Consider the following 26,632-nt stretch of genomic DNA (forward strand, 5'->3'; position numbering starts at 1 on the left):
TTGTTTTTAAACACTGTATTTTTAAAAATTTCTTTAAAATATGTACGACAGTAAAGGTCGTACTATGTGACAGGGGACAGATGCCTCTGATGTATCCCCCCTTCATTCCTACCTCAAAACAAGGTTAAGGCATAAATTACTCGGCTGGGCACCAGGCGTGCCTCTTGTCCTCGGGGCGCTGTCATTGGTAGTACCACTTGTCCCATGGGCTGGCAGATCAGACATTTGCCACCAAGGTTGCACAGGCTCCGGGGGTTCCTGCACTGGCTTTATCCAGTGCATTCCAGCCCTTCTCCCCCACGGGTGATGGGTGATGGGTGGTCGGAAGGGAGGGATGGGAGGCCGTGAGAGGCTGTGTGTGTGTGTGTGTGTGTGTGTGTGTGTGTAGGGAGGGGGTGATGCAGGGAGGGGAGGCCCCCCACCTCTACCCCTGCCCACGGCCTGCAGCCTTGCCATCGCATCGGGACAGGCTGTGGTGGAAGACAAAGTGGGAACGTGGAGTCTGGGGACTGCGTCATCCACACTTCCACCAGGCTCCCAGGAACAAAAGCAGCAGGAGGGGTGGCAGCTGCAGGCCTGCAGCTGCTGAGAGCGTGTTGGGAGGGGATGTGGGCGGTGGTCAGTGTGAACGCACGGTGGGGATGCGGGAGAGCCCGCCCACCTCCGCATCTTGGTGGGTGCCCAGTCTCCTAGGTCCCAGCTGCCCGTCCATCACAGTCTCCGCGTCCCAGAGTCTGTCTTCATCCAGGCCAACAGCTGTCACCGCTGGGCCCCTCAGGCAGGGGGCGCTCCGGCCTGGGGAAGGGGTGAGGAGACTCGGGAGCCATGGACAGCGTTGGGGTGGGAGGACAGCGCAGAGTGCAGATCTGCTGTCCCCTTAGGTCCCACTGGAACTAGAGGTCTGGAGAGGGCAGAGTGGGTTTGCATTTGTAGTCTTCCCCTCTGGGTTTCTTCTGAGCATGGGGTGATGACGAATTTCTAGCACCTTAGTGATGGGGGCAGCAAATGCCCCCACAGAGCCTGGGGGCGGCTTTGGGATGTACCTTGGGGGGGGGGTGTCCCTTTAAATCCCTAGGGATCTGTGTTGGAGGTGCCATGGCTCCCAGTAGAACAGTCCCTCTTAAAACTGACTTGAGTTCCTTTCAGAGGGAGCAGACTTGGTCTCTCAGGAGATGAGGTCAAGTGCAAAGCGAGCCGGTGTCCTCTCCACCCCAGCTCGGTGGGCCATGGGCCTGCACACTGCCTGGGCCCATGTCCTGGCCCCCATCAACTCACAGCCTCCCCCGGAGCCTCACTCCAGCACTTTGGGGGTGGGGTCCAGGCCAGGCTCCCTCCTGCGCTTGGCACTTTTAAAGAAGCCGAGCTGTGGGAAGGCAAAGGGAGAAATCTCAGGGGTGGGCAGGGTGGACAAGGCCTGTCTCCCCTTCCTGCTCTCCCTTCACTCACTCTCTTAAGGCTTCTTTCCTCAGAAGCCTTCCCTGAACACCCCAGCTCATGCTGCATATCTCCCCTACCACCGCCAGGCTGCACAACGGGCCACTTAATTGGTGACAGGGAGGCTGGAACCAAGTGGACGGAGCCTGTGTCAAGAGGCAAGCAGTCATGCTGTTTGACGCTGCCCTAGTCAACACCTCTCTGGGCCTCCTTCACCTCATCTATAACAGGAGGACGTTGAGACCAGGGGTTCTTAGCCTGAGGCTCAGAGACAGAGAAGGGCTTTTGGGGGACTTCTTAACAGCCTGACATTGTTGGAGAAATTTTGTGGCTGTGTGTGCTTGCTTTTTTTCTGATCAGAGGAAGCCTAGCTTTCCTCAGGTTCTCAGAGGGACCCACAAAAGGATTGGAGCCGTAGGCTGAGTACCCTCTGGTGGCCCTAGCCCATCTGCCTGCTGTGGTGAGGAGTCGGCAAGTTCTGGGGAGGAGGCTGGGTGGGCCCCAGCTCCCACACGGAGGAGAACATGGGGACTGGGCACAGAGCTCAGAGGCGGAGGCCCCAGGCCTGGACAGCCAGGATGCTGCCCCCCACCCGCACCCTGCAGGGGCCCTCACCTTCCACAGTGCCAGGACCAGCAGGGCCAGCAGCAGAAGGCCCCCCAGGGAGCTGCCCACGATGATCCAGATGGGGATCTGTGAGTCCTCTTGCTTGGAGATCTCAAATGTGATCTGCAAGGTGAGGGGTGAGGCCAGGTCAACAGCGCTACTGTTCTGGGGCCCAGGTGGCAGCCTGGAGAGGGGCAGGAGGGTAGGAGACAGCGGGCACCTGGTGGGAGAGCTGCATCCCCTTCCTCAGGGAGATGCTGAAGGGACGGGTGGCACCAGCCTGCCGAGAGGCCTCAGAGCTCCCAGCCCTGGTGCAGCAGACACCTGACTTAAGTGACCAAGTGATCCCACCTCCTCTTTGAGACGCTTTCTGCCTTGGGCCGGGGGCCACTCCACTCTCCCTGCTTTCCTCCTTCTACCACATGGGCCACTCTTTCTTGCTCTCTTTGCTGCTTCCTAAATGTTGGTGTGTCCCATGGCTCTGGTGAGCTCCGGGCTGACTTATGGACTAGGCACTGTGGGCATGGCGCCCAGGGTCCATGGTGCTTTTAGGGGCCCACAGAAATGTTCTAATCTCTTTTAAAGTTAGAATCAAAAAATATAATCTTGTCTGGATTTGTCTTTATACAGACCAAGTCAGAAAATAATACTTAAAAAAAAAACCTTGTTTATGGAGTAAGGCCCTGAAAGCAGAAGTGCCCAGGGCCATGAGAGCCCTAACGCAGCCCCGGGGAAGCTCACTCAGTCCTAGGGCCGTAACCACCTTTATGCCTGCTGATGCTTTCACATTGCTACCTTCTACCTGGACTCTCCACTGCATTCCAGACTCATATCCAACTGTCTACTCGGCCTGCCTGGCATCTTTAACAGGTCCCCAGATAAACTCCTGACCTCACTCCTCACCCTCAAACCTGTTCCTTCAACATCTTTCCCCTCAAAGCAAATGGCAGCCTTGTCCTTCCTTGCTCTTGCTTCTTGTATGGGTCACTGACTCTCACTTTCACACCCACGTGGACTCCGGCAAAGTCTATCTGCTCTACCTTGGAAACACCCAGAATGTGGCCACTCCTGCCACCACCAAGGCTACCTCTTTGGACTGAGCACCCTCATCTCCCACCTGGAGACCGTAGCAGCCACCTAGCTGCCCCTTCTGCTTGTGTCTCGCCCCCTACAGTCTGTTCTTGGAAGAGTAGCCAGAGGCAGGGGATTTACTCTCTGCTCTGCTCCGTCCTCCAGGTTTTCCCATCTTCCTCAGAGTGGAAAACAGGGTCCTTGGCCTGGCCTGCAAGGCCCTGCACCCTCCGGCCCTGCTTCTCTCGCCGGCCTCATCTCCTGCTCTGCCCCTTGCTCTCTCTACTCCAGCCCTCAGCCACCCGGCTGCCAACACGCCCAGCACACGCCTGCTGCTGGGGCTTTGCATCGCTGTTCCTTCTGCTGGTGGGGCTCCCCCAACCCCCTTCGCTGCATGACACCACTGTATTTCTTCTAGTCTCTGTCTGCTGTCCCCTTACACGCTTTCCTCAGTCTCCCTGTATAAAATGGCACCCCTCGTCTCCACCCTTACGCACCTGCGTTTTTCTGGGCAGACCTTTTCACCACTGACATTGTATGTATTTATGTTCGTTGACTCTTCCCCCCACCCCCGTCTAGAGTGTCAGCTCCAGGGAGAGCAGGGGCTTTATCTGTTTTGCTCACTGCTCTATCCTCAGTGCCGGGAACAGCGCCTGGGACAGAGCAGGAGCTCAGTCAACGCGCTGAAAGCCTGAACGAACGCACCCATGACAGCATGGCGGAGCCCGGCTTGGCCAGTGACTCGCTTTCACCTTGAGGCAAGCCTGCTCCCCTTCCGCCTTACCTCACACAGCCTCTGTTTCCATATCTGAAAAATGGACGTGGGGACGCCCCTCACAGTGCTGTGAGGAGTAAGCAGGGTAACACGGGAAGTGTCTGTTACGGCGCCTGGCACATAGGTAGGACTCCACCAACAGCAGGTCCCTTCTATGCTCTTTCCATCCCTGAAGGCTGGGACCTGGCTCCGCCTTCCCACACCAGCACCTCGCACAGAGCCAAGGCAACAGGGGCTCAAATTTGGGGTTGCTGGCTTTCTAAGAGAAGTGAGGCATCCAGAAAGTATAAGAGGGGTTTTGGGGGGTGGGAAGTGGGAGTGGAAGGAGAAATCACTTAAACTAGTAAATGACAGATGGACTAGTGTGGAGAAAGGGGTGGTTTGTATGTGCGTGGGGTGTCTGTACCATGCCTCTTCTCGCTTGATTGCCTGGAAAATTCCCACGTCTCTCAAGATTCAGGTCAAGTGGACCGTCTCCTCCAGAAAGCCTTCCCTGGACATGGCTTGCTCTGACCAACCCCCATGCCAGCACCTGTGCTCACCCCCAGACTGCACCCACACTTCGTTGTCCTCGCCCCCTTGTCTGCCTAATTCATCTGGGGGGTGAGCCTGAGTCACAGGATGAACACCTGACAAATGCTGAAGAATGAACAAATAAAACAGCTCCTGGGGTGGATCTGCTGAATGCTGCTTTGGGCTTCTGTGCCTGCTCCCCCTCTGCCTGGCACACTCACACGCTGTTTGGGATCGACGTTTGTGTTTTATGGAGGTCTGGCTTCCTGACCAGGCCCAGTTTGCTCTCCAGTGTCTCCTGGGGTGGGGCTGGTGGGTGACTGCGCATCTGGTACAGGACGCTCGACAGAGCCCAGGCCAGGGCTGGGGATGTGGCCAGTGGAGGGCAGCAGCGTCCCACGCCCGAGACACCCGGCTCCTTCCAGAGAACCCGCCTTTTTTTCAAGACCCAATTTCTCATTTTCCCAGAGAGCACCACATGGAGCCTCACCCCTTTCCTGGACCCTGATTCAAGCCAGTTTGATCTGAGACAGTCTGGTTTTACTCAATTCAAAAGGAGTTCCAATTCAGAGACAGCTCGAATCCCTCGGTCTTCACAATTTTAGTTCGCAGCAGACTTCATTCATTAGATTTGAGGCGCGGATGGGTGTGGAGGGGAGGGTTGGATGGCCGTTCTAGGCTGCCAGCCTGTCAAGACCCAGCCTTGCCGCCCTGAGGCAGGTGGGCAGGCAGGCAGGCAGGCCTGGGCTGCACTTCCGCTTCCTCTAGTGTAAAATACGCAGGTGTCCCTCCTTCCTCGCCTCCGGGGGCTGTTGAGGTGCAGCGCTTGGTGCCCCCGAGGGACAGCGCCAATGCCTGTTTCTGGCCCTGTTCTCCCCATTTTTGCCCCTAACAGCCTGTTTGTCTCGGTTTTCCCTCGCCTCTGATGCTGCACTAACTGCTGGCAGGCCTGTCCATCTCTCTCCTGCAGGGGGAGTAGGAAAACTCTCAGGGAAGGGGCGACCCTTCCCCAAGCTGGCCTGGCCCGGGCCCAGGTCTGCAGGGTTCCCAGTGCTCACCTGGCGGCTGGGATCCTCCTCGCGGAAGATGAAAGGGCTGTGGAACTGCCTCTGCAAGGCTGCGTGGACCGTGATTCTCATCAACTTGTACTTGAGCTGTGTAATCAGAGGCCTTGTCAGGTTCTGGCCCCTCCCCCGGGGGAGGCTCCCCAGCACCTGCCTCCTCCAGCCTGGCCCCTGGGGCTCTACTTACTGCTTTTAGGGACCTCAACCACAGGTTCCCCACCAGATGGAAACTGATTTCCTGGTTGGGGGCCAGCCTCACGTTGCAGTTGATGGAAACTACATCAGCGTTGCTGTGATTCTGAAAGAGAAGGTGGGTCTCAGGGTGAGCAGGGGCTTGGCCACCAGAGAGATGGCTCAGCTGCCCAGCTTGACCAAGTGGAGTTTTGTTCCTGAGGTAGGAGGGGCAGAGGACAAGGAAGAAGGAAAGGGATGGGGGTGGAGGACAAGGTAAGGACGGTATATCCGATGCTCCACTTGAAGTTGTGCATAACTGGGAGTATTTCAGGAACAGAACTTTGGGTCAACGTTAGGGCGCCTATAAATGTCACCCCCATACAAACGCATTAAAGGGAAAATGATAGTATTACTGCAACAGATGCAGAAAAAAGCCTTTTATGAAATCCAACTTCTGTTTATGATAAAAACTCCCAGGGAACGTCCTGAATCTGAATAAGGGTGCTTATTTTAAAAAGCCTATGGCAAGTATCACATTTAATAATGAAAAATTAAAAATAATCCCTTTAAAAGCAGGATCAAGACAAGATGGTCATCGTTTCTGTTTACCATTGCCCTTATAGCCAGAGCAATAAGACAAGAAAAACAATTTAAAAGGATTGAGTGGTAAAACTAAAACTATCATTACTTGCAGATGATACAGTCCTAACAGGAAACCCAAACAAATCATCAAATAATTAGGATTTATTAGGTTAAACTTATTTGTGTTGCTCCCTCGCAGCCACCTCACCCCACCCAAGTTCAAGTCTTCAGTAAAGTGCACTACACTCCAAAGATGCTTTGTGTGAGGCACTTGAAAATGAACAAAATGAAAATAGCTAAGATTTTTATTTGGGTAAGGAATAGTGAAGGCACGCTCAGAAATTGGTATGTGGGGACAGAGGCAGCCCTGGGAACAGAAACCTGGACACTAGCAGATGTCTTGGGGAGGGCCTCAGGAGTGGGAGCTGGGCTGCCTTCCATCTCTGGGGGCAGGGAGGCCCCAGGTGATGTGGTGTCTCCAATACAAGCCCCGTGTGGTCTTGCTCCTTCCTCCTCCCTCTGCTTGTCCGTATCCTACCGGCCCTTTTAGGCACAGAGGCAAGTCCATGACCCCTGCTTCTCTACTCGAGGTTGTCTGCTCCACTGCCCCTCACTTGACACGTATCCCAGCCTCGCTACCTGGCTTCTTTACACTCAATCCCATGTCTCCTGTGAGATGGTAGGCTCACTAAGGGCAAGAAGTATCTTTTCCTTATTCTGTGTCCTTTCGGTTTGAGGTTGGGACATAGAGGTGCTCAACAAGCTCTTCTGGACAAACTACTGGACAAGGAGCTCAGGCAGCCCCCTCTCCTCATCCCCCAGGGCTCTTGGCGCGGGGGACACTCACCAGCTGTGGGGCACGACTCAAGTCCTCCTCCGTCGGGGCGTGCCGGTACTCAGTGCTGTTCCCCCAGATGTTACAGGACGTGTTTGCCTGCACGAGGACACACGCAACCAGCCTCACCACCAGCACTGGCAGACTCGGCGTCCCAGACATGGTCCTCTCTCCTCCTCTGCCCAGAGAAGGCCCGGCTGGCCCTGGGCTTGGGAGAAGGAGCTGAGGTCTGGGGACTTGGGGGCACACCTAGGGATATGTTTGTCCCCTCCCCTGTGCTGGCCCCCCAGGGCACAGGTACCTGGTCAGCGAGGAAGCCCTTCAGCAGCAGCAGCCGGTTGCCGCCCCTGGTTGCGATGGGAATGGTGAACTTCATCATCACCCCGTGGATGGGGAACAAGCCCAAGTTTTGGATCTGTGGCCAGAGCGGGGGAGGTGTCAGTACACCCAGCAGCAGTTGGGGGGTGGAGGACGAGGCTCACGGGGCGATCCCCCCAGCCAGGCCCCTTCAAGCCCCCTGGCTTTTTCACTGTAGATGCTCCAAAGCTCTTCCAGATCTCGGCGGGGGGATACAGGATGAAACTGCATGAAAACTGAAAGGGATGGGCTCTTGGAGGCTGAGGATGGGTCACTAGGGGGCCATGAGGCTGACAGCAAGGGTCACTTCCCTTTTCACCCTCTCTTGGCTGTGGTGCTGGTGGCCTCCCTGGACAGAGGTCGGGGTGGAGATGGTGACAGCAATCCCTTTATTGTGAGAAATAATCAGTAACTGATGCAGGATGTAAATAGTGAGTGTGTGTTGGTTCACATTCTAGCCGTGACACATTTGGTGTCAGAGCCACAGTGATCACAAATAGGGCTTTGGAATCAGAAAGGCTGAGCACATAACCTGGGGCTGCCGCCACAGATGAGCTGTGTGGCCTTGGGCAGGTTACTAAATCTCTCTTGGATGAGCCACTGAGGCATCTGCATGTTTCCAGCTGTCTACCTGCTCCCAATTCTCACTCAGTAGTTCAGGGCTGGGGAGATCTTGGGGCACACCATGGCAGAGACTCTAAACTGCTTCCTAATTCTCATTCTCCCTCCTTCCTTAGTGACAGAAAGCAAGACAAAAAGGCATATTTCCTAGCCTCCCGTACAGCTGAATCACACCGTTTTGGACAATGAGAAGTAACTGGAAGTGCAAGGAACTGCCAGAGAGGTTTCTTAGTAGGCAGGGGTGTGGTCTGCTCTTCTCCCTTTCCTTCTTCCTGGAATGATAACGTGATGGCTGGAGCTGCAGCCACCTTGGACTATGAGGTGAACTTGATAGGCTGATGATTGCATGTTGAGGATGGTGGAACAGACACAAGGAGACCCAATCCCGGATGACTCTGTAAAGCTGCCAGCTCTGGACTTCTTTTACGGGAGAGAATAAACCCCAGGGCATTTAGATCACTGTTTTTTTTCATACTTTAAAAATTATAAGCAGCTACACCTAATCTTCACTGACACATCCTCCCAGTTCAGCCCCATAATTTTCCAGATGATGACTGAGAGCCCCAGAGAGGGGAAGGGACTTGCCTAAAGTCACACAGTGAATGGGTGGCAGGGTTGAGGCTGAACCCCAGGCGCTAGCAATGATTCCAGATTCCTCCCCTCCGAGATGGGGGATCCTCAGCTCCTGTCTTTCGCTGTCTGCTTGACTCCCTTCCAGACTAACCTTGAAAACGCAGTTGAAGGGAGGCCCAATGCCATGGTATCTCTCTAGCGAGCTGTTGGGCTTGACCTCGTAGTGGCTCAGGCTGCTGCTCCTGCAGGGACAGAGGACAGGGCCGCCATGAGCTCAGTCAGTGTAGGCTAGATGGATAAGCGAACGAAGGAGGGTGTGGGCACGCGCCCACCTCCCCCTAGACCACAGCAAATACGTTTCCTCTTGTGTCCATTGGGAGTGCTGTGTTGGGAAGGATTCTGAGGCTCAGAAGGAATAAACTCTGAGATCAATTAGCAATGTCTGCCTAGTGTGTGGATGGCCATGAACCAGAAGAGCAAGTTATTTGCCACCCTTGCCCTTGCCTCCTGCCCAGGGGCATGGCCTCTTTTGATCATGAACTTGCCCACTGTGCACCGTTCCAGCCTCTAGTGGTGGCTGAGGGAGGGCCCGAACTTTCTGTCTGTGGTTACCTTCTGACTTCTCCACCCTCCTGGGAGCTCTCAGGGGGCACACTGGGGACCACTGGCAGACTGAGGTGGGTGGGCGGGGGGAGCAGTCTGCCCTGCAGGGAGGAGCATTTTCTCACTGATGCTATTTCGAATTGCTAGTGCAAAGTGGTAATGAAATGCAGATGGACTTTTTAGTAGGTTTTACTATTTTAAAATTCTCTGCAGACCATTCCTCCGCTTATAGCCTGCACCTGGGGTGGATACTGCCTGCTGCTCCAGCCCTCCCCCTCCCCCACTGCGGGGAGCTCCCTGGGGACCAGGTCTGTATCTCTTCCTCCCCCATGTTGACGCCACCTCCCCTCCATGGACCAGGGGGGTGCACTCTCAGGGGCATACCCAGCTGCCTCCCATAGTCCCTCAGCATGAGGGCCCTGGGGCTGCGGCCCACCTGGTGAAGAGCACGTCAGCCTCATACTTGAGGTGCAAGCGCAGGAGGGCCGTGTTGTCTTCCTTGGTGCTCTCTTCCTCGTCACTGTCACTGCAAGGAGAGCCGGCAGTGCCTGTGGTCAGGAAGGGGCAGCCCTCCCTCCACCCAGCTCAGGGCAGCAGGAGGGATACAAGTCAGGCTGAGAAGGAGCATCCCCGTGCGTCTAGCTCTGCTGCACCAGTGCAGCCAGCCAGGGGGGTCATCAGAGGTGTCTCCCGGGAGGGGAAGGGCCGGGGAGGCAGGGGACCTGGAGACCTCAGCTTTCCCTGCCCTCTTTCTGGGTGCAGCACATCTGGGCTGGAGGCTGGGAGGACGGCGCCAGCTTGGTCACAGCGGCCTGTCTGCCCTCCTCATCTGTCAGACGGGCAAATCCTGTGCTACCTACCCCCCCCCCCGCCCCCGCCCCGGGAGATGACGCCTCCAGGGCAAGGGTCTGCCCAAGAGAGGGGAAGAGCATGAGGAATTCACAGCAGAGCATTTACTGACCCTTGAGCCGACCCCCCCTGAGCTGACTAGGGGTGCGCCAGCTCCCATGGGGGCTATGCTGCCTTGAAAGGGCCAGAGAGTGAAATTCAGAGGCATTAGAGGAAGTTTTGTTGAATATGCTTCCCTTCACTTCTGAGCACCATGAACTACCGGAGCAGATCATTTAGACATAAAAAAGGTATGATTTCTGCTCATTACATACACTGTTTGATTTCCTTCGGAAACTTACCCCAGATAGGTGCTTAGTTAGAAAAGGGAGACCTGACACACCCAGATGCCCAGTGTCCCCTGCCTATATATGCCTAACTCACAAACACCCGCCAACACCCACACTGCTAAGGACACTGCAGGCAAGGGCGTGCATTGCCCTGTGAGAACAGACTGCTTTCTAAGAGGGAGGCCTTAAGATATCAACACATCTTACAAACTTCGCCTCATGTCAAGTGAGAATTCCACCAGAGTGCACAGTTTGGCTAACTATACCTGGATACAGGCACATGCCGCTGTGTTGATCCCCAGCACTCCCGTGACTGCTGACTGGTTTGCGCATGTGTGTGTGTGTCGGAATGTTGGTGCTCGGTTTGCCTGCAGTGTTTATTTCTCAGTGTGGAGAAGTTCTCAGGAGGGTTTATAAGGCTCCAGAGCAGCCAGAATTCCTCCTCACCTCCATGTGTTTATTACTGACATGGGCGATTCACGGTGTCAACCTACAGCAAGCTGCCTCTGGGAGGCCTGGGAGACAGACAGACCCACAAAGGAAAGGTCTTTTAAAATTGGAAGTTTCCAAGGGGAGAGAAGTGACCAGGACATAAAGAGCACTGGATAAGGAGTAGGAAAACTAGTTAGCTCCCAGCTGTACTATTTACATGCTGTGTGTTGTTGGGAAATTCACTCAACCTCTCTGAGCTTTCCTTTTCTTACCTGCAACTTGGTGGGGTGGGGTGGGGTGGGGAATAAGCCCTGCTTTGCCTGTCTTAAGGCGCTGCTGTGAGGACTGACTGAGATATTACGTGCATAGTACTTTATAACTGTAGGGCTTTTAAATAATTGCTATATAAAATGCTGTAGAAAGCTGAGGGTATTATTATTTATATCCAAGCTGCCCAAGAACGAAGACTGGCAGCAGCACAGTGGGCAGCAGGTTGGCCCTGGGTCAGTCCCCTCCCAGGCAGGGCAGCGATGGACAAGGCTTGGAGGGGGATTTGGTGTGGGGAGGGGCAGTTCCCAGCAGCAGAACAGGGCCCAGGAGTAGCGAGCAGGGAGGGAGAAGGAGCGGGCAAGCCCTGACCTGCCCGCTGTGAGCTGGATCTCCATGTGGTGCAGGAAGACGGATTTGCTGAACTCGAAATCGAGACGGAAAGCCACCTACAAGGAATAAGTCGCTGGAGCCGGGCTGGCTGGGAACTGCCTGTCTGAGCACCGCCCACACCAGCCCTGGCCCGCCCCTCCCAACCCCTGACCTTTTGGTGGGCCCTGCTGGCAGGGAATGGGCTGGGGGAGGGAGAACCAGGTGCTGGAGTAATGTGAGCTGAGCTCAGGGGCCGTGGCCGGGAAGCAGCCGAGGTCAACAGCTCCGCTGCTGGGGCTTCTTGGCTGTGAGGCCAGACCTCCACCCCCTCCCTTTTTGTTTTTAAGTACAGGCAATCAGAAGGCAGCAAATCCAACTTCAGACTCTTTCTGCAGGAATTTCTGGGGGGCACTTGAAGGGGAGATGGCCATCAACATGCATCGCAGGAAGTGGGGGCCAGAATCTAGTGATAAGACCCCCTCATGCACCCCCTGTTCTTGCGTGTGAACAGGTGTGAGGCCTGGAGAAGGGTGAAGGCTGTCCCGGGCTACCCAGAGGCTAGTCACACACCTGTCTCCTTGTCCAGCGGCCCTCCCACCACTCTGACGGCCCAGGTCCTGGTGCTTCCCTTGGTTTTCACCCAGGAGTAGGGCCTGGGTCCCCTGACTGTGCCCTTTGACATCTGACCCTCTTTGCTACTTTCTGCCCCACCTGGTGGTGCTACTGGGGCTTTGCACAGACCTCTCGTGCTCTTCCCAGGTCTGACCCTCACAGGGTTTCCCAAGGAGACCTGGTGGCAGGGGTGGGGTGCGGGGTGGGGGATGGTTACTCCCTGAGCGGCTGCAGGATCGGGTGGGGAAGCTTGGGCTGTGCGCTGCTCCCCCTGGGTCTTCACCCAAGAGCTCCTGGGTGCGTCAGCGCCTCACCTCAAAAACCACAATCTTGACTTTTGTCGCACTGGGGAGGTTCTTTTGTCAGGAGCCCTAATCCCCCTCCCCCTTCTCCTCCCCTTCCCCCAGCCTTGCAGACCTTGCTCCTGGGAACACACTGCTGCTCTCTAGGTGGCCCCTACCTCAAGCTCCCCTCTGTCTGGTTCCCACTCTACAAGCAGCTCGGCCTCAGTCAGGTCTCCCCTTGCTCTAGAACCTTCAGGGGCTGCCTACTGCCCGGGGGTGATGGGCAAACGTCCCCACAGTCTGGAGTCTACCTCTCCCATCCCTACACTCTTTTCACATGTACTTTTAAGCACATGGTAGGTGCTCAAGAAACGTTCATTTTTCTTCCCATCTCTCCCCAGGCACAGCACCATGACAGAGGCTGGACATTTAAAAAACGGGTTAGGATACAGGACAGTGGGGTAAATGGCCAAGAGGAGGTAGGAGAGCGGTGGGTGGAAGTGGTAGATTCCCCCTGAGGTGAGGGTCCTGGTGCTCTCCTGGGGTGCGCTGTCAGACCTGGGGATGGCTGGCTAGTTAGGTCACTTGAAGGTCATTTCATGGGAGAAAAAACCAACCTACTTAAAAGGCGCCCTCAGGCCTCTCCATCCCTCCCCAGTCCTCCGCTCTGTTCCCTTCCACTTCTCTTGCCTCCCCGTGCCTTCCCGCCCCGCCCCGTTCCCTCCCCACACCACCCCAGCCCCAACCTTGGCCTTGGCCCGGAAGAAGGGATAGCTGACGTTGCAGACTTTCTTGTGGAGCCTCTTCTCCTCGTTCACACACTCGATGCTGCCGTCCGAGTCGTCCTGGGGCGATGGGGGCATCACGGGCACCAGTTAGGTGGGGCCCGAGACCCGGGTAGGGGGGCCACCCTTGCCCCCAGCCCCCCAACTGCCCAGGCTGAAGCTGCAGCATAGGCCGCAGATCCTGGGACCACAGGGGCCCTGGAGGCTCGGGTGCGGCTTGGCTCTGGGTGCGGAAAGCGCAAAGCATGGTGGTAGCCCGGTGCGGGGGCGGAGGACAGGCTCAGCTGTGCAGGGTCGTGGAGAGAGTGGGCGGGCGCTCACGTATATGATTTGTCATTCTCTCTGAATCAAGCCCAGAGGCGGGACTTATCATCCAGCTTACAAGTGGGGTCACTGAGCCCCAGAGACGTGAGGTAACTAGCGCAGACCACCAGCAAGTGGCTTCCTCCGCTCGAGGTCCCTTTGTTGGACGGTAGGGGTCGGGGAGAGGAAGGAGGGTGTGCTGAGCTCCAGCTGTGAGCATCTCCCAGGCTGGGGATGGATAGCGGGGAGGTGAAGGAGCCAGGCTGCAGGCTAGCCCTACACACACCACCTGCCACGTGTGTGTGCTCACGCGCCTGTGTGTGTACGGACACGGCCTTTCACAGAACACGTTTCTAAAGCCCTTCTGCGTCACAGAAACAAAATTCCATGATTCCTTCCCCCTAGGGTTATGAATAGCCACGAGATTGGTCTTGGAAAGTCAGGGCCAGGGAAGCAGGAAGAGATGGATGCAGGTTTGGGGCTCAGTTTCCCCTAAATACCCTAAAGCCAAACAGACACAAAACCTCTGGGAGGAGAGGCCTTTGAAAGACCATCAGGTGGGCTGGTCATCTTCACTCTGGGCCGTGGAACAGGACCTGGGCCTGACAGAGGGGCTGACTTTGCACTGACAGCCCCTCCTTCAGGTCCTTTGCACTGAACTTGAAGTCTGTCTGAGGACACTGGGGGCCCACCGAGGGGAAAGGGAGGACACGGCAGGCAGACGCCCTCTTTTCTCGGGGGCCTCACTCCACTCAGCTTCCCCTTCTGGCTATAGGAACACTGTGTGTGTGTGTGTGTGCGTGTGCGTGTGCGTGTGTGTGTCGCTGGCTGAGGAGGGGCCCGTCCTGCCTCTCCCAAGTCCAGTGAGGAAGGGGTGGTGGAGGTGAGGACAGAACGGCCCTGCTGGCTCTCCTGTGCTACACCCCAGGCTCCAGGTGGACACAGAGATCTATGAGGACAGAGACTGTGTTTGAGGGGACCTGGGACCCCCCAGTACACACACAGGACAACGATGTCCTAGGTTTATTCAACAGACATGTCTTGAGGGACTTCTCTGTGCCCAGCCCTGGCCCAGCCCTGGGGACAGATGTGGCTGAGACAGGGCACTCGCCCTCTGGGAGTTCAGGGTTATAACGGGCAGCGCTCGGACACTGATGATTTCCACAGAGCACGCATAGGGCTGCGCCAGGGAGCTGTGAGGGCCGGGGGGGCCCTGTGTGGCCTTTTGGGGCTTCAGGAAGCCACCCCAGAGAGCGTGGCGTGGGGACCATGCTTTCTCGTGAAACGTGGGCTCAGGAGCCAGCTGCTGGGTGGGAATCCCGCTCTGCCGCTTGCTGGCTGTGTGGTCCTGTTCAGGCCACTTAACCCCTCTCTGTGCCTCAGTTTCCTCCTCTGTAAAGGGGGATACGATGACTGCCACCACCTCCTGGCGTTGTTGTGAGGGTGAAATGTAAGCAGGCGTTGTAAGGGGTTACCACGAGGAAGCAGGAGCTTCTCAGGAAATGAGGGAGGGGGTCTCAGGCAGAGGTCTGTGGTCGGAAAGGGCAGGTGCACTGGGAAACAGCGGGGGCCAGTGGGACTACCAGTGTTGGGGTGAGGGCAGAAGTGGCAGGTGTGGCTGGGGAGGCAGGAAGGGCCTTGAGTGAAACCACAGGGAGTTCGGGATCTGTTGTGAAAGCAACTGGGAATGATGGGAGGTTTTAAAGTGGGGAGAAATCGGTTCTGATTCTTATTAGAAGGACTGTTGTGGAAAAGCCTGGAGGATGAACTGTAGGCAGAGGGTGTGTACGCACTAGTGTGCACACATGCAGGCATGTGTATGTGTGTGTGCGCCCCTAACAAGGGCCAAGGGCGCAGACTGAAGGATATTCCTCTCCATGGTCTGAAAGGGTCAGACCACCCTCTCCCCATGTTTCTCAGCCCAGGCTGCACACTGACATCACCTGGGCAGCTTTAGAAGCAGACTGACCCAGGCCCCACCCAGACCACATCAATTAGAAAGTCCTGGAGAAGTCTGAACACAGGTATCTTTAAGCTCCCAGGTGATTCTAACGTGCAGCCGGGCCCCCTACCTGGACCCCTCCTTTCCTGCCTCAGCCCTTCCCCTCAGGCAGGCCAGGCAGGCTGCCAAGGTCTTACCTTCTGGATCAAGCTGGCAAACTGCAGGTTTGCTGACTGTGAAATATTTAGGACTGTGCTGTAGGCGTTCTCGCCCTTGTTCTCCAGCAGGGCCTCCACCGCCACCCGCCGCCGTGTGCTCTCTACGATGAAAACCGTGGTGTCAAAGGACAGCGTGTATGCAGAGCAGTCCTGGGCAGACTTCCTCAGCACCCTCTGGCAGTACTCCCTGTGGGAAAGAGACCAGCAGGAATCAGGAACATGGAATGGGGAATGCAGGGGGAGACCTCACTGTGCATGTATCACCTCTCCGATCAGCATGTTCTCCTTTTGGCTTTGGCTGCCAGGAAGCTCAGAGCTCAATATGGAGACAAGCCTGATTATTAGCCTAGATGGTTAGAATCTTTGCTTCTTCATCCTTCTACAAGGTTTGGATGTACTATTTATATTTTATGTATGTATGTATGTATGTATGTACGCAGGCCTCTCACTGCTGTGGCCTCTCCCATTGCAGAGCACAGGCTCCGGACACGCAGGCTGAGCGGCCATGGCTCACGGGCCCAGCCGCTCCGTGGCATGTGGGATCCTCCCGGACTGGGGCACGAACCTGTGTCCCCTGCATCGGCAGGCAGACTCTCAACCACTGCGCCACCACGGAAGCCCCTATTTTTTATTTATTTATATTTTTATTGAAGTATAGTTGATTTACAATGTTGTGTTAGTTTCAGGTGTACAGCAGTGATTCAGATATATATATATATATATATGTATACACACACACACACACACATATTCTCTCAGATTCTTTTCCCTTATAGGTTAGTATATTGAATATAGTTCCCTGTGCTGTACAGTAGATCCTTGTTTTTTTATCTATTTTTATATATAGTAGTGTTGTATTATTTCCATTTATTGTATATGTATCTTCTATCTAATCATTTCATAGTTGAATAAAAGCTGAGCATAAATTATTTTAAAACATATTACATAAATTTGAAATAGGATCAGTATTTTTCCTTGTCTGCCAGTTTTTTTTAAAAAAAAATTTATTTTATTTTAATTTTTTTTGGCCGCATTGGGTCTTTGTTGCTTCACGTGGGCTTTCTCTAGTTGCAGTGCGCGGGCTTCTCATTGCGGTGGCTTCTCTTGTTGCGGAGCATGGGCCCTAGGCACGTGGGCTTCAGTAGTTGTGGCACGTGGGCTCTAGAGCGCAGGCTCAGTAGTTGTGGCGCACGGGCTTAGTTGCTTCGTGGCATGTGGGACCTCCCTGGACCAGGGCTCGGACCCGTGTCCCCTGCATTGGCAGGCGGATTCTTAACCACTGAGCTACCAGGGAAGCCCTGCCAGTTTATTTCCTCCAGGGGACTGTGAGCACCCTGCTCATCCTCTGCTAATCTCCTTAGTACTGAGCCCAAGTGGTCAGTCCATGGACCTTAGAAGTCATCTAGTCTGGGGGTTAGACAATGAACACCAAGAACTCTAGGTCCTTAGTCTCCACCTTTTATCTGTTTTATAGTGCAGGCTCCAAAGAAAGGATTCCTTTTCTAAACAAAGTTTGAGGAGGTGGGATTAGACTAACAGTATTCATTTCACAGAGGAGGTCATGGAGGCCCAGAGAGGGCAAGGTATTTGCCTGAGGTCACACAGGAGTTAGAGGCAGAGCCTGAGCTAGAACCATGCTCCAAGTTCAGTGTTTGGTCCTTGCTGCCTAGGAGAAGCATGTGCAGGATTGTCATCCAGGGCCCTGGGAGCCTAGATCCAGCAGCAGGGAAGGGAAAGGAGTCAGTGTGGGGGTGGGGAGGAGCCTACTCACATGGCTGTGGGCAGGTCACTGCGGGCATCCAGCAGGAGGTCAGGGACACAGTGCTCATCCTCATTGCAGCCATTCCAGAAGGGTACCTGGGCCAGGGAGAGGCAGGTATAGGTGGCTGGATAGGGCACCCAGAGCTTCCAGCCCCCATCTTTGCTGTGGGCCATCCCTTATCTCCACAGCACACCAGCTCCTCTTTCCGCGGCAATAGACCCAGGCTTTGTTTTTTCTGCCTTTTTCACAGCACCATGCTGCTTTTTCTCATGCTTTGGCATAGACAGTCCCTTCTTTAGAACATGGCTCAAAACTCAACTCCTCCCAGGTCCCTTTCAGTTCCTAGCTGAGCTGCTAGAACAGAACACCCACTTACCCAGTGTCAGTCAACACTGATTGATCATTTACTGCGGGGACCAAGCTCTCTGGTACTGGGTATATAGGATGAGGAAGACACAGCTTCTGCTCTCAGCTCATGGGCAAGATGAGTGTGTGAACAAATAATTATAGTGTGAAATGTGCAAAAAAAAAAATCTGTATGAGGAATAGAAGAGGCGGGGGGAGGAAACAGTTACTTTGGCCCATAGATGAGGTGGCTTCAGAGAAACGACAGTAGGTCAGAGTTCCAAAGGATGACTGAGTTAGCTGGATGGACCAGAGGGAGAGGGAAGTCTGGGAGGAAGGACGAGTCTGTGCAAAGGGCCTGAGGCATGAAGCAGCATGGTAAGCTTGGGGAATGACGGCTATTTAGTGTTGCTGTAGTAAGGGGTACAGGAGATGCAGAGATGGGGGGGTCATGTCTTAACAGGGCCTTGAGGTCGTGTCCTCCCAGACCCACATATCAAAGGCTTCCTCTGGCTGCTGTGGGTGGATGGACTGGAAGGGTCAAGAGTAGAGGCAGAGAGACTGCTAAGGAGGCTGCTGCAATGTTCATGCAAGAGATGACGATGGTGTCGGTGTGGTAGTGGGTGTGTGTGTGTGTGTGTGGGGAAACAGAGTAGGAACCCCAGAGGTGAGAGCAGCAGGACCTGGAGTTCATCAGGACTAAAAGGGAGAAAAGGGTCCTGGATGTTGGCCAAGTTTCCTTTTGAGTATCTGGAAGGGTGGCTGCACCATTCACTTATAAATGGAGGGGTTAAGTGGAGGGGATCTGTTTGGGGCACACTGAGTTTGAAGTGCCTGTGGCCCATCCAGGGAGAAGGGCTCAGCAGGTAGGTGGGTGTTCAAGTCTGGAGCTGAGGAGTGAAACTGTCCCCACCAGGAGCACAGCATGAACCAGGGGAGGGGAAACAGGAGAGGCCAGGCGTACCTTATATTCACTAACTTCTCAGAGGGGAGATCCCTGGCCCTCACTCAGATCCACGTGCTCTTATTTCAGACACGTTTCTATCAAGCCTGCCCCTTGGCTTCCCCATCACGTGGTGGATTTGCAGCTCGAAGCAGCCAGCAAGGAAGACAGCAGAGCCATATAAAGGAGGGCAAAGCGAGGCATTCAATGCCAGGACATAGCTCTAGACACTTTGGAAGCCCTTGGGGGCTTCACTGTATTCTAGCACCCGTGTTCATCTTGGTGATTTCAAGTCTCCAATGAAATACGCCCCAGCCCGCCCAGCATACTGTTCAAGTGTGAAAACTATATAATAACCTTCAGAAAAATTTCTATCCACTTGATTAAAAGGGATAATTTAACATGATAAGCAACTGTTACACTCAACTGTATGGAATGGCTCATTCCCCCAAGAGGCAAGATTTTATGGTACCAGAACAGTGCTGGGCATTGAGGAGAAGCTAAATAAGAATTTGTAGCAGAGAGATGGGAAGAATGTTTCTAATTTGCTGGGGGCTAGAAATCCATTTTAACAAGATTTTTAGACATTTAGCTGTTATCCAAAGCCCTTGGTAATATGCCCAGACTGACTTTTTCAGCTCTATTTCTCATCTTTGCTTTACACTTCCCTTTACCCTGCTTGTTCCCACATCCACACCTTGGCTATGCTGTCAGCTTTCCTGGAATAAGCCCATCGTCCCCATCTCACGTCTATTCTAAAGGTCCAGGGGAAAGCTACCTCCTCCAGAAAGTCCTCCCTGACCTATCATCTGACTGCTTGATGACACTTCCTCTGAGCTTACTCCCATCTGTGACTTGACCTATGACTCTTATCACCACCTTGCATCCGTATTATCAGCATCAGAGCAGAGAGTGCCCTGCACATTCATCTGCATCATGGGCTTCAACATGCTTACAGAATGAGTGACATGTACTCATTCATTTGCTGTAGTGGCCTTGTGATGACTGTGATGGGAAAAATATTAAGATTCAGGGTACCCAGCTTTCCCCCTCTCCTGGCTCACTAACGAGGATTCCAGCTTTGCCAGGTCAGTATCTCCCCCTCTCCTGAACTGCATTTTCAGACAGCCTCTCTTACACATCTGTGATGCAGAATCAGGAGAAGAGGGAAGGTGTGAAGGTTGAGGGGTGGGTGGTAGGATGTGGGAGCTCTGGGAAGAGGGAGGAGCTGAGGGGGCTGATGGGGGAGAATGAGAGCAGAGAGGGGATTTTCAGAAGCCTTGCTGTTGACTACACAGTTCTTCTGTGTAGGAGAAATACAGGCAAGCATGTGAGTAATTCTGAAATTGTTGTTTGCTGGCTGGATTCTATATATTGGGTTGGCCAAACAGTTTGTTTGGTTTTAAGTAAAAATAAAAGACGCATTTTTCACTTTCATGAAGAGCTTCACTGAACAATGTATTCATTAACCGAATGAACTTTTTGGCCAACCCAATAATTCTCAAGAGACACTTGCTCAGAGGCTGGACCTCGTAGGTCACGGTCTTAAGAGCATTGTGGTATATTTGAAAGTTGTTCCTAAATCCCTGGGGTTTATTTTGCCTGCTCTCCTAGCACAGCTCAGGCAGAATGGATAACTGTCTGACGTTTTCTTTGTGTGGGATTTATATGGAGTTGCAGATACAGGGAGCATCTGAATATTAGATACCAGAAAATTCTGATGCCCTTGGAGCCAGGGATTAGAAAAGGTGGGTTTGGGGGGTGCAAAGCCAATGATGAGGCTAGAAGTACTTATTTTTGGAAGACTTGGAGCGGGCTAGGAGGACTGTTTGTTAACTAGTCGATCATTCAACCAGCGCAGACTAGGCTCTAGTGGTTGAATCATTCTCTCTGGCCTCCAGTGTCCTCGTCTGTCAATGAGGGAAGTGGGCGATTGAGAACTAAGGTCCCTTTGGGTCCTGTGAATCTCAGGACCCACTCCGGGCTCACTCTCTGCTGGGGATACGGGAGCCTTGCACAGGAGAAGGCCGGGTCCTTACCTTCAAGAAATTGCTCAGCACGAGTCATGAGGAAGGAGGGGAGGAGCCTGTTGGGAATTTGCAGGGCCGGAGGTGGGAAGGCGAGGCAGGGGAAGAACTCCTTTGCGCCTGTCACAAAGCCTGGGCTTCTGGGAGAAGGCGAGGGGTGGGGGTGGGGTGTGTGCCAAAGCTGCTGCCCTGGACGCCAGGACGTACCGAGACTCTGAGGGTCGTGGGCCAGCCGTCATCCAGCATGGGGCCATAGTCGGGGTCCTCCAGGGAGTACTCGACCGAGAAGGTCACTGGCTTCACGTAGTCAGCGGTGTCCTGTGTGGGAGATGAGAACGGGGTGAGGGCAGAGGGAACATCCGTGTCACAGCCAGGACCACTGAGAGAACTTCCACCTCCCGAAGCTGGGAGGGTAGCTGCCTCATCAGCCCTGAGCATGAGTCCATGGAGCTTTAGCATCCGTGAGTGCACGGAGGTTCCCAGATGGGTCCGTAGCAGGCGAGTGTTGCTCCTGGAAAGGGCCCTTGGCTCAGCATATGCCAACCCCTCTGCCTGCATGTTTCACCACCTCCTGCTTGTCCTTCAAGGCTGGGAACCTGTGTCCCCAACACCCTGGCCTCTAGGAAGCCAGGCAGCACCTCATCCCCACACTCTGTTCAGACCTGTTACTGACACACTTACATGGCATCCAAACTATCTGATTGTATGTCAATCCTCCTCTCTCCAAAGCCTCTTAGCACAGTCCTAGCACTGTGACAAGGCTCAATAAATCAATGAATGAACAAAGTTGAACAAAATAGGGGCAATTCAGGGGGTGCTTAGAGCTGCCTAAAAAATCTCCCAATCCTCCCCGCCCCCACCATGGAACGCAAATCTTGACACCAGTGGCTTCCTTGTGTTAAGGCAATGACTTTCAAACTTAAGCTTGCATCAGAATCCCACCCTGGGAGGGGGCGGGGGTTAAAACACTGAGTCCCATCCCGAGAGTTTCTGATTCACTAGGTCTGGAATGGAGCTTGAGAATGTGCAATTCTAAAAAGTTCCTGGGTAATGAAGATGCTGCTGGTCTGGGGACCACACTTTGAGAACCAGCCCATAAACACATCAGAGGGGCAACACTATTAACAGACACCAGGACTTCTTGTTTTTCTGACCTTTGCCCAGTGACTATTGGGGTCAGGCGGGCTCTGAGTGTCCCCTGCCTGTGTCTCCGAGGCTGGAGCTGTGGCTGGGTGTCTGGAGTTTCTGGGTGGATGCACCAGGTCCCCACTGATTCTCCCCCTCTGCCAGTCTGGCATCTCTCTCTTCCTCCCCCCAAGCCTGTCCATGCCACTGGTCCCCCTTACTTGGTCTTCATTATTAGCTGATGCCTGCTTATCCCTTCCTTCTGAGCCATGGCCCTGGCTGGCTGACCACCGTCCTCTCTGCTAGACATCATTGAGCCCACCTCCCTCCTTGAATTTCACCCCCTGCTTAAGAAATGGTGGGCATCTGAGAGCTGGCAAAGAAGAGATTTCAGAGGAGGGTAAAGTGAGGTGGGAAGTAGTGTGTCCCAGTGGCCTTTGCTCTGGGGCATGAGTATGGGATGGCCAAGGTCCAGGACACTGCCCCCTTCCTGGCCTCCTGAGGTCTGCTGGGGGCTCAGAACCAGCCTGGCACCAGCTGAGCTCTCTGCCTCTCCCACGGCAGCACCTCCTCCAGCTCCGTCCCCTTCCTGGAGAAGCTTGGGCTCTGTGGGTGGGGCTGCTGGGCATCTGGCTCACCAGGACATGGAAATTGATCCGCTCACAGTGTTCCTGGCTGGAGGAGAGCAGGGCAGCTCTGTTGGTGTACCGGTCCCCGCCCTCATCCAGGTGGGCCCGCGGCGTGTACCGCCTCTCATCCATGGTGGCGTTATACCTGATGCCTAGAGGAAGGAGAGGGCAAGCCATGGAGGTGGAGCCACATTTCCATCGAAGACTGTTTGCCTTTCTTTAAAAATAGCCTTTGGAAAGTCATCCTCCTCCAGGAAGCCCTCCAGGCTGGCCAGGGGAAGTGCTGCTTCTCTCCCCTCGCAAGGCTCAGTGTAGGCAGGAAACTCCCACACAGAGAGCGAGCGATACAGTGAGAAAGGGTAAAGGAAGGAACTAAAGAGAAGAGGGAGGCAGAAGGAGGAGAAAAGAAGATGGAGTTGACAGTAAGGGATAAAGAAAGAGGAAGAGATGGAGGGGAGAGTGAATGCAGTGGAAGAGGAGGGGAGACAGGACGAGGGGTCAGGGTGATGCTTCTATTTGAGCCACTCCTGGCATCAACACACCTCTCCACCTCTCCCATCACCTTCCCGGGCCTCGCCCTCGGCTCTAGGATCCCGTCAGGTCTGGGTCCGAGCCTCTGCAGGTGGCAGTTCCCATCACACTAGGGAGGGCTGGCCAGGTCCTGCCCACCAGCTCCTCAAACCTAAGGCTGTTCTGGGGTTTAAGGCCTGGAGCCTCCTCCCCTTCAACTAGGCTGATCTTTTGCTAAATGCTGGAAAGGCTCAGCCCCTTCTCCAGTACCCCAGCAGCACTCTGGGTGCACCAGGTTCTTGGCATCATTCTCCTATCACAGAAAGAAGTTGAAAGAAGAACACAACCACCCAGGCCTGCCTTTGTTCTCATCTTCCTTCTGGGACACTCGTTTTTTAATCATCTGGTCAGTCCTGCTCCTTGGCTGAGAAGCTCTCTGTGGTCCCAATTTCCTGCACAGGTCTAACCTGGTGCTGGAACCTGTAGCTGCCACTTGGTGGGGCTGCCTGGGCCCAGGGCTGTCATAAGCAGGTGTCTGATCCCAGCCTTGGCTGGGAGTGATGGACCCTCAGAAGGAAACTGCCCTGCTGTGGACTCACACCTACTCTGAGCAATGACCACTGCTACTCGGGTCTTCATCGGCCTGACCCCCTGGTTACTAGCTCCCCCTCCCACGTCTGACTCTTTCTCTGAATCTAACTTCACAGCTTCCACACCCCAGACTGTTCCACTGCTTCCAGTCCCCTGTTCTGATCCAAACACTGTCTCTATTTCCTTCTTCCCCAACCACTCCCACGTTGGTCACCACTGCTCACTGCCATCCTCACCATGGCATGAGATCCCCTCTCTGCCCCCTGGAATCAGAGCATTGAATGGGCATCTAGAAGTCATCAAATGTGGCTCTAGGTGTGACCTGGCACTTAAAACCCATTTCAACAAAAGCCCAGGTTTAGAAACAGAGCGAATGCAAAGTCCATGGGGGAGAGAATGGAGCTGGGGAAGTGGGGAGGGGCTTGATTTACCGACTGTTGAAGTTTGGTAATGAGGTGCCAGGAAGACGGCTGTGAAGCAGAGGAAGGCCGCCAGGCAGGTGGCCTCTCTGCCACTGCGTTTGCAATCCCTGTGAAAGATGTTGATCTTGGACGGCTCAAAGTGGAGGCTGGCATTGATCTGAACCACAGGGCGGGACCTGCAGGAGGAGGGAGAGAAGCAGGGGTTGGGCGGGGTACAAGGCTGCTCTGCTGGGACCCAGGGAAAGGTGGAGAGCCAGATGGAACGGGATCTGTAAAACCCCCACTGGGAGTGAGGCAGTGGTGGGGCATGCAGGGAGGGGGTCCAGGTGCCACAGGATTGGGCAAAAAAAGTGTACACGTGGATGAAGGGCAGGCTAAGCAACCTCACAGCCCCTTGAGGCAGCCCTTCATCATTTTCCTAGGGGCTGTGCTTGCTGCAGACCATACTGACATCCTTTTGCCTTCTCATCACTTCAACCCTGCATGTACATCAGAGTAATCTGGAGAGCTTTAAAAAATCCTGATGCCTGAACTAGAACAAAACATTTTAAAATTCGTATGGAAAAACAAAAGACCCCCAAAAGCCAAAGCAATCCTGAGAAAGAAAAACAGAACTGGAGGAATCAGGCTCCCTGACGTCACATTATACTACAAAGCTACAGTAATCAAAACAGTATGGGTCTGGCACAAAAACAGAAATATAGATCAGTGGAACAGGATAGAAAGCCCAGAAATAAACTCACACACCTATGGTCAATTAATCTATGACAAAGGAGGCAAGAATATACAATGGAGAAAAGACAGTCTCTTCAATAAGTGGTGCTAGGAAAACTGGACAGCTACATGCAAAAGAATGAAACCAGAACATTCTCTAACACCATACACAAAAATAAATTCAAAATGGATTAAAGACCTAAATGTAAGACCAGACACTATAAAACTCTTAGAGGAAAACATAGACAGAACACTCTTTGACATAAATTGCAGCAATATCTTTCTGGATCCACCTCCTAAAGTAATGAAAATAAAAACAAAAATAAACAAATGGGACCTAATGAAACTTAAAAGCTTTTGCACAGCAAAGGAAACCATAAACAAAACAAAAAGACAACCCACGGAATGGGAGAAAATATTTGCAAAAGAAGCAACCGACAAGGGATTAATCTCCAAAATATACAAACAGCTCATGTAGCTCAATATCAAAAAAACAAACAACCCAATCAAAAAATGGGCAGAAGACCTAAACAGATATTTCTCCAAAGAAGACATATGGATGGCCAAAAAGATGTTCAACATTGCTAATTATCAGAGAAATGCAAATCAAAACTACAATGAGGTATCACCTCACAACAGTCAGAATGGCCATGATCAAAAAGTCTGCAAACAATAAATGATGGAAAGGGAATGGAGAAAAGGGAACCCTCCTACACTACTGGTGGGAATGTAAATTGGTACAGTCGCTATGGAGAACAGTATGAAGGTTCCTTAAAAAACTAAAAATAGAACTATCATATGATCTAGCAATCCCATTCCTGGGCATATATCCAGAGAAAACAATGATTTGAAAAGATACATGCACCCCAATATTCACTGCAGCACTATTTACAATAGCCAAGCTATGGAAGCAACCTAAATGTCCATCGACTGATGAATGGATAAAGAAGATGTGGTACATATATACAATGGAATATTACTCATCCATAAAAAAGAATGAAATAATGCCATTTGCAGCAACATGGATGGACCTGGAGATGATCATACTAAGTGAAGTCAGTCAGAGAAAGACAAATATCATATGATATCACTTATATGTGGAATCTTAAAAAGTGATACAAAGGAATTTATTTACAAAACAGAAACAGACTCACAGACATTGTAAACAAATTTATGGTTACCAAAGGGGAAAGGTGGGGGAGGGATAAATTAGAGGGGTTTGGGATTAACATATACACACTACTACATATAAAATAGATAATCAACAAGGACCTACAGCGTAGCACAGGGAACTCTACTCAATATTCTGTAATAACCTATATGGGAAGAGAATCTGAAAAAAGAATAGATATATGTATATATATAATGGAATCACTTTGCTGTACACCTGTACAACATTGTAAATCAACTATACTCCAATATAAAATAAAAATTAAATTAAAAACATCCTGATGCCCAAGTTGCTCTCCAGGTCAGATCAAACAAGAATAGGCATGGCCATGTCTTAAAGCAGTGCTTCTCAGATTTTAATGCATTTGCGCATTTCCTGGGGCTCTGGTTAAAATGCAGATCCAACATTTCTAGCAAGCTCTCAGGTGCTGCTGGTGCTGTTGGTCTCTGGACCACACTTTGGAGAGCATGGGTGTTAAAGCACCCCAGGTGATTCCAATGTGCAGCCAAAGTAGAGAATAACTCATTGTTCTAGAGACCTGCCCCCAGCCATCCATCCCAACACTGCCCCATACAGGCAGCCAAGGAAATGCAAATTTACACTTCTATTGTCTAAGTCAATCAGAGTTAGGGAAGGGAAATATTGCCTCTCCAAACTATGCATTTATGTAAAAAGAAATAAGTGTAGTGTGTTTTAGATGCTTCAGATTTTTAGCGTGATTATCTGTGCTAATACTCTGCTCTTCTTAGTGGAAGAGGGATGGCGCCTCCTCTGTGCTGTGGAGTGAGAAGG

General features: G+C 53.1%; 1 protein-coding gene across 2 annotated transcripts in view; it reads right to left on the reverse strand.

The window, feature by feature from the left end:
* ITGA11 (integrin subunit alpha 11) overlaps positions 1-26,632 on the reverse strand; it is a 127,099-nt gene continuing 100,467 nt past the window's right edge. The window contains exons 16-30 of one of the 2 annotated variants that reach the window (XM_082617733.1): positions 23,965-24,131; positions 22,442-22,584; positions 20,886-20,996; positions 17,373-17,458; positions 15,581-15,788; positions 13,100-13,198; positions 11,458-11,534; positions 9,645-9,734; positions 8,757-8,847; positions 7,356-7,469; positions 7,067-7,153; positions 5,651-5,761; positions 5,458-5,553; positions 2,050-2,163; positions 1-901 (exon numbers count right to left, since the gene is read on the reverse strand). In XM_082617733.1, coding sequence (XP_082473859.1) covers positions 878-901; positions 2,050-2,163; positions 5,458-5,553; positions 5,651-5,761; positions 7,067-7,153; positions 7,356-7,469; positions 8,757-8,847; positions 9,645-9,734; positions 11,458-11,534; positions 13,100-13,198; positions 15,581-15,788; positions 17,373-17,458; positions 20,886-20,996; positions 22,442-22,584; positions 23,965-24,131 — 1,618 coding nt within the window. In that variant the 3' untranslated portion in view covers positions 1-877. Of the gene's footprint in view, positions 1,364-2,049; positions 2,164-5,457; positions 5,554-5,650; positions 5,762-7,066; positions 7,154-7,355; positions 7,470-8,756; positions 8,848-9,644; positions 9,735-11,457; positions 11,535-13,099; positions 13,199-15,580; positions 15,789-17,372; positions 17,459-20,885; positions 20,997-22,441; positions 22,585-23,964; positions 24,132-26,632 lie in introns of both variants that reach the window. The other variant, XM_082617732.1, reaches the window with a different exon arrangement.

This window comes from Mesoplodon mirus (genome assembly GCF_964341445.2).
Source record: "Mesoplodon mirus genome assembly, chromosome: 4".
In the NCBI taxonomy this organism is placed as follows: domain Eukaryota; kingdom Metazoa; phylum Chordata; class Mammalia; order Artiodactyla; family Ziphiidae; genus Mesoplodon; species Mesoplodon mirus.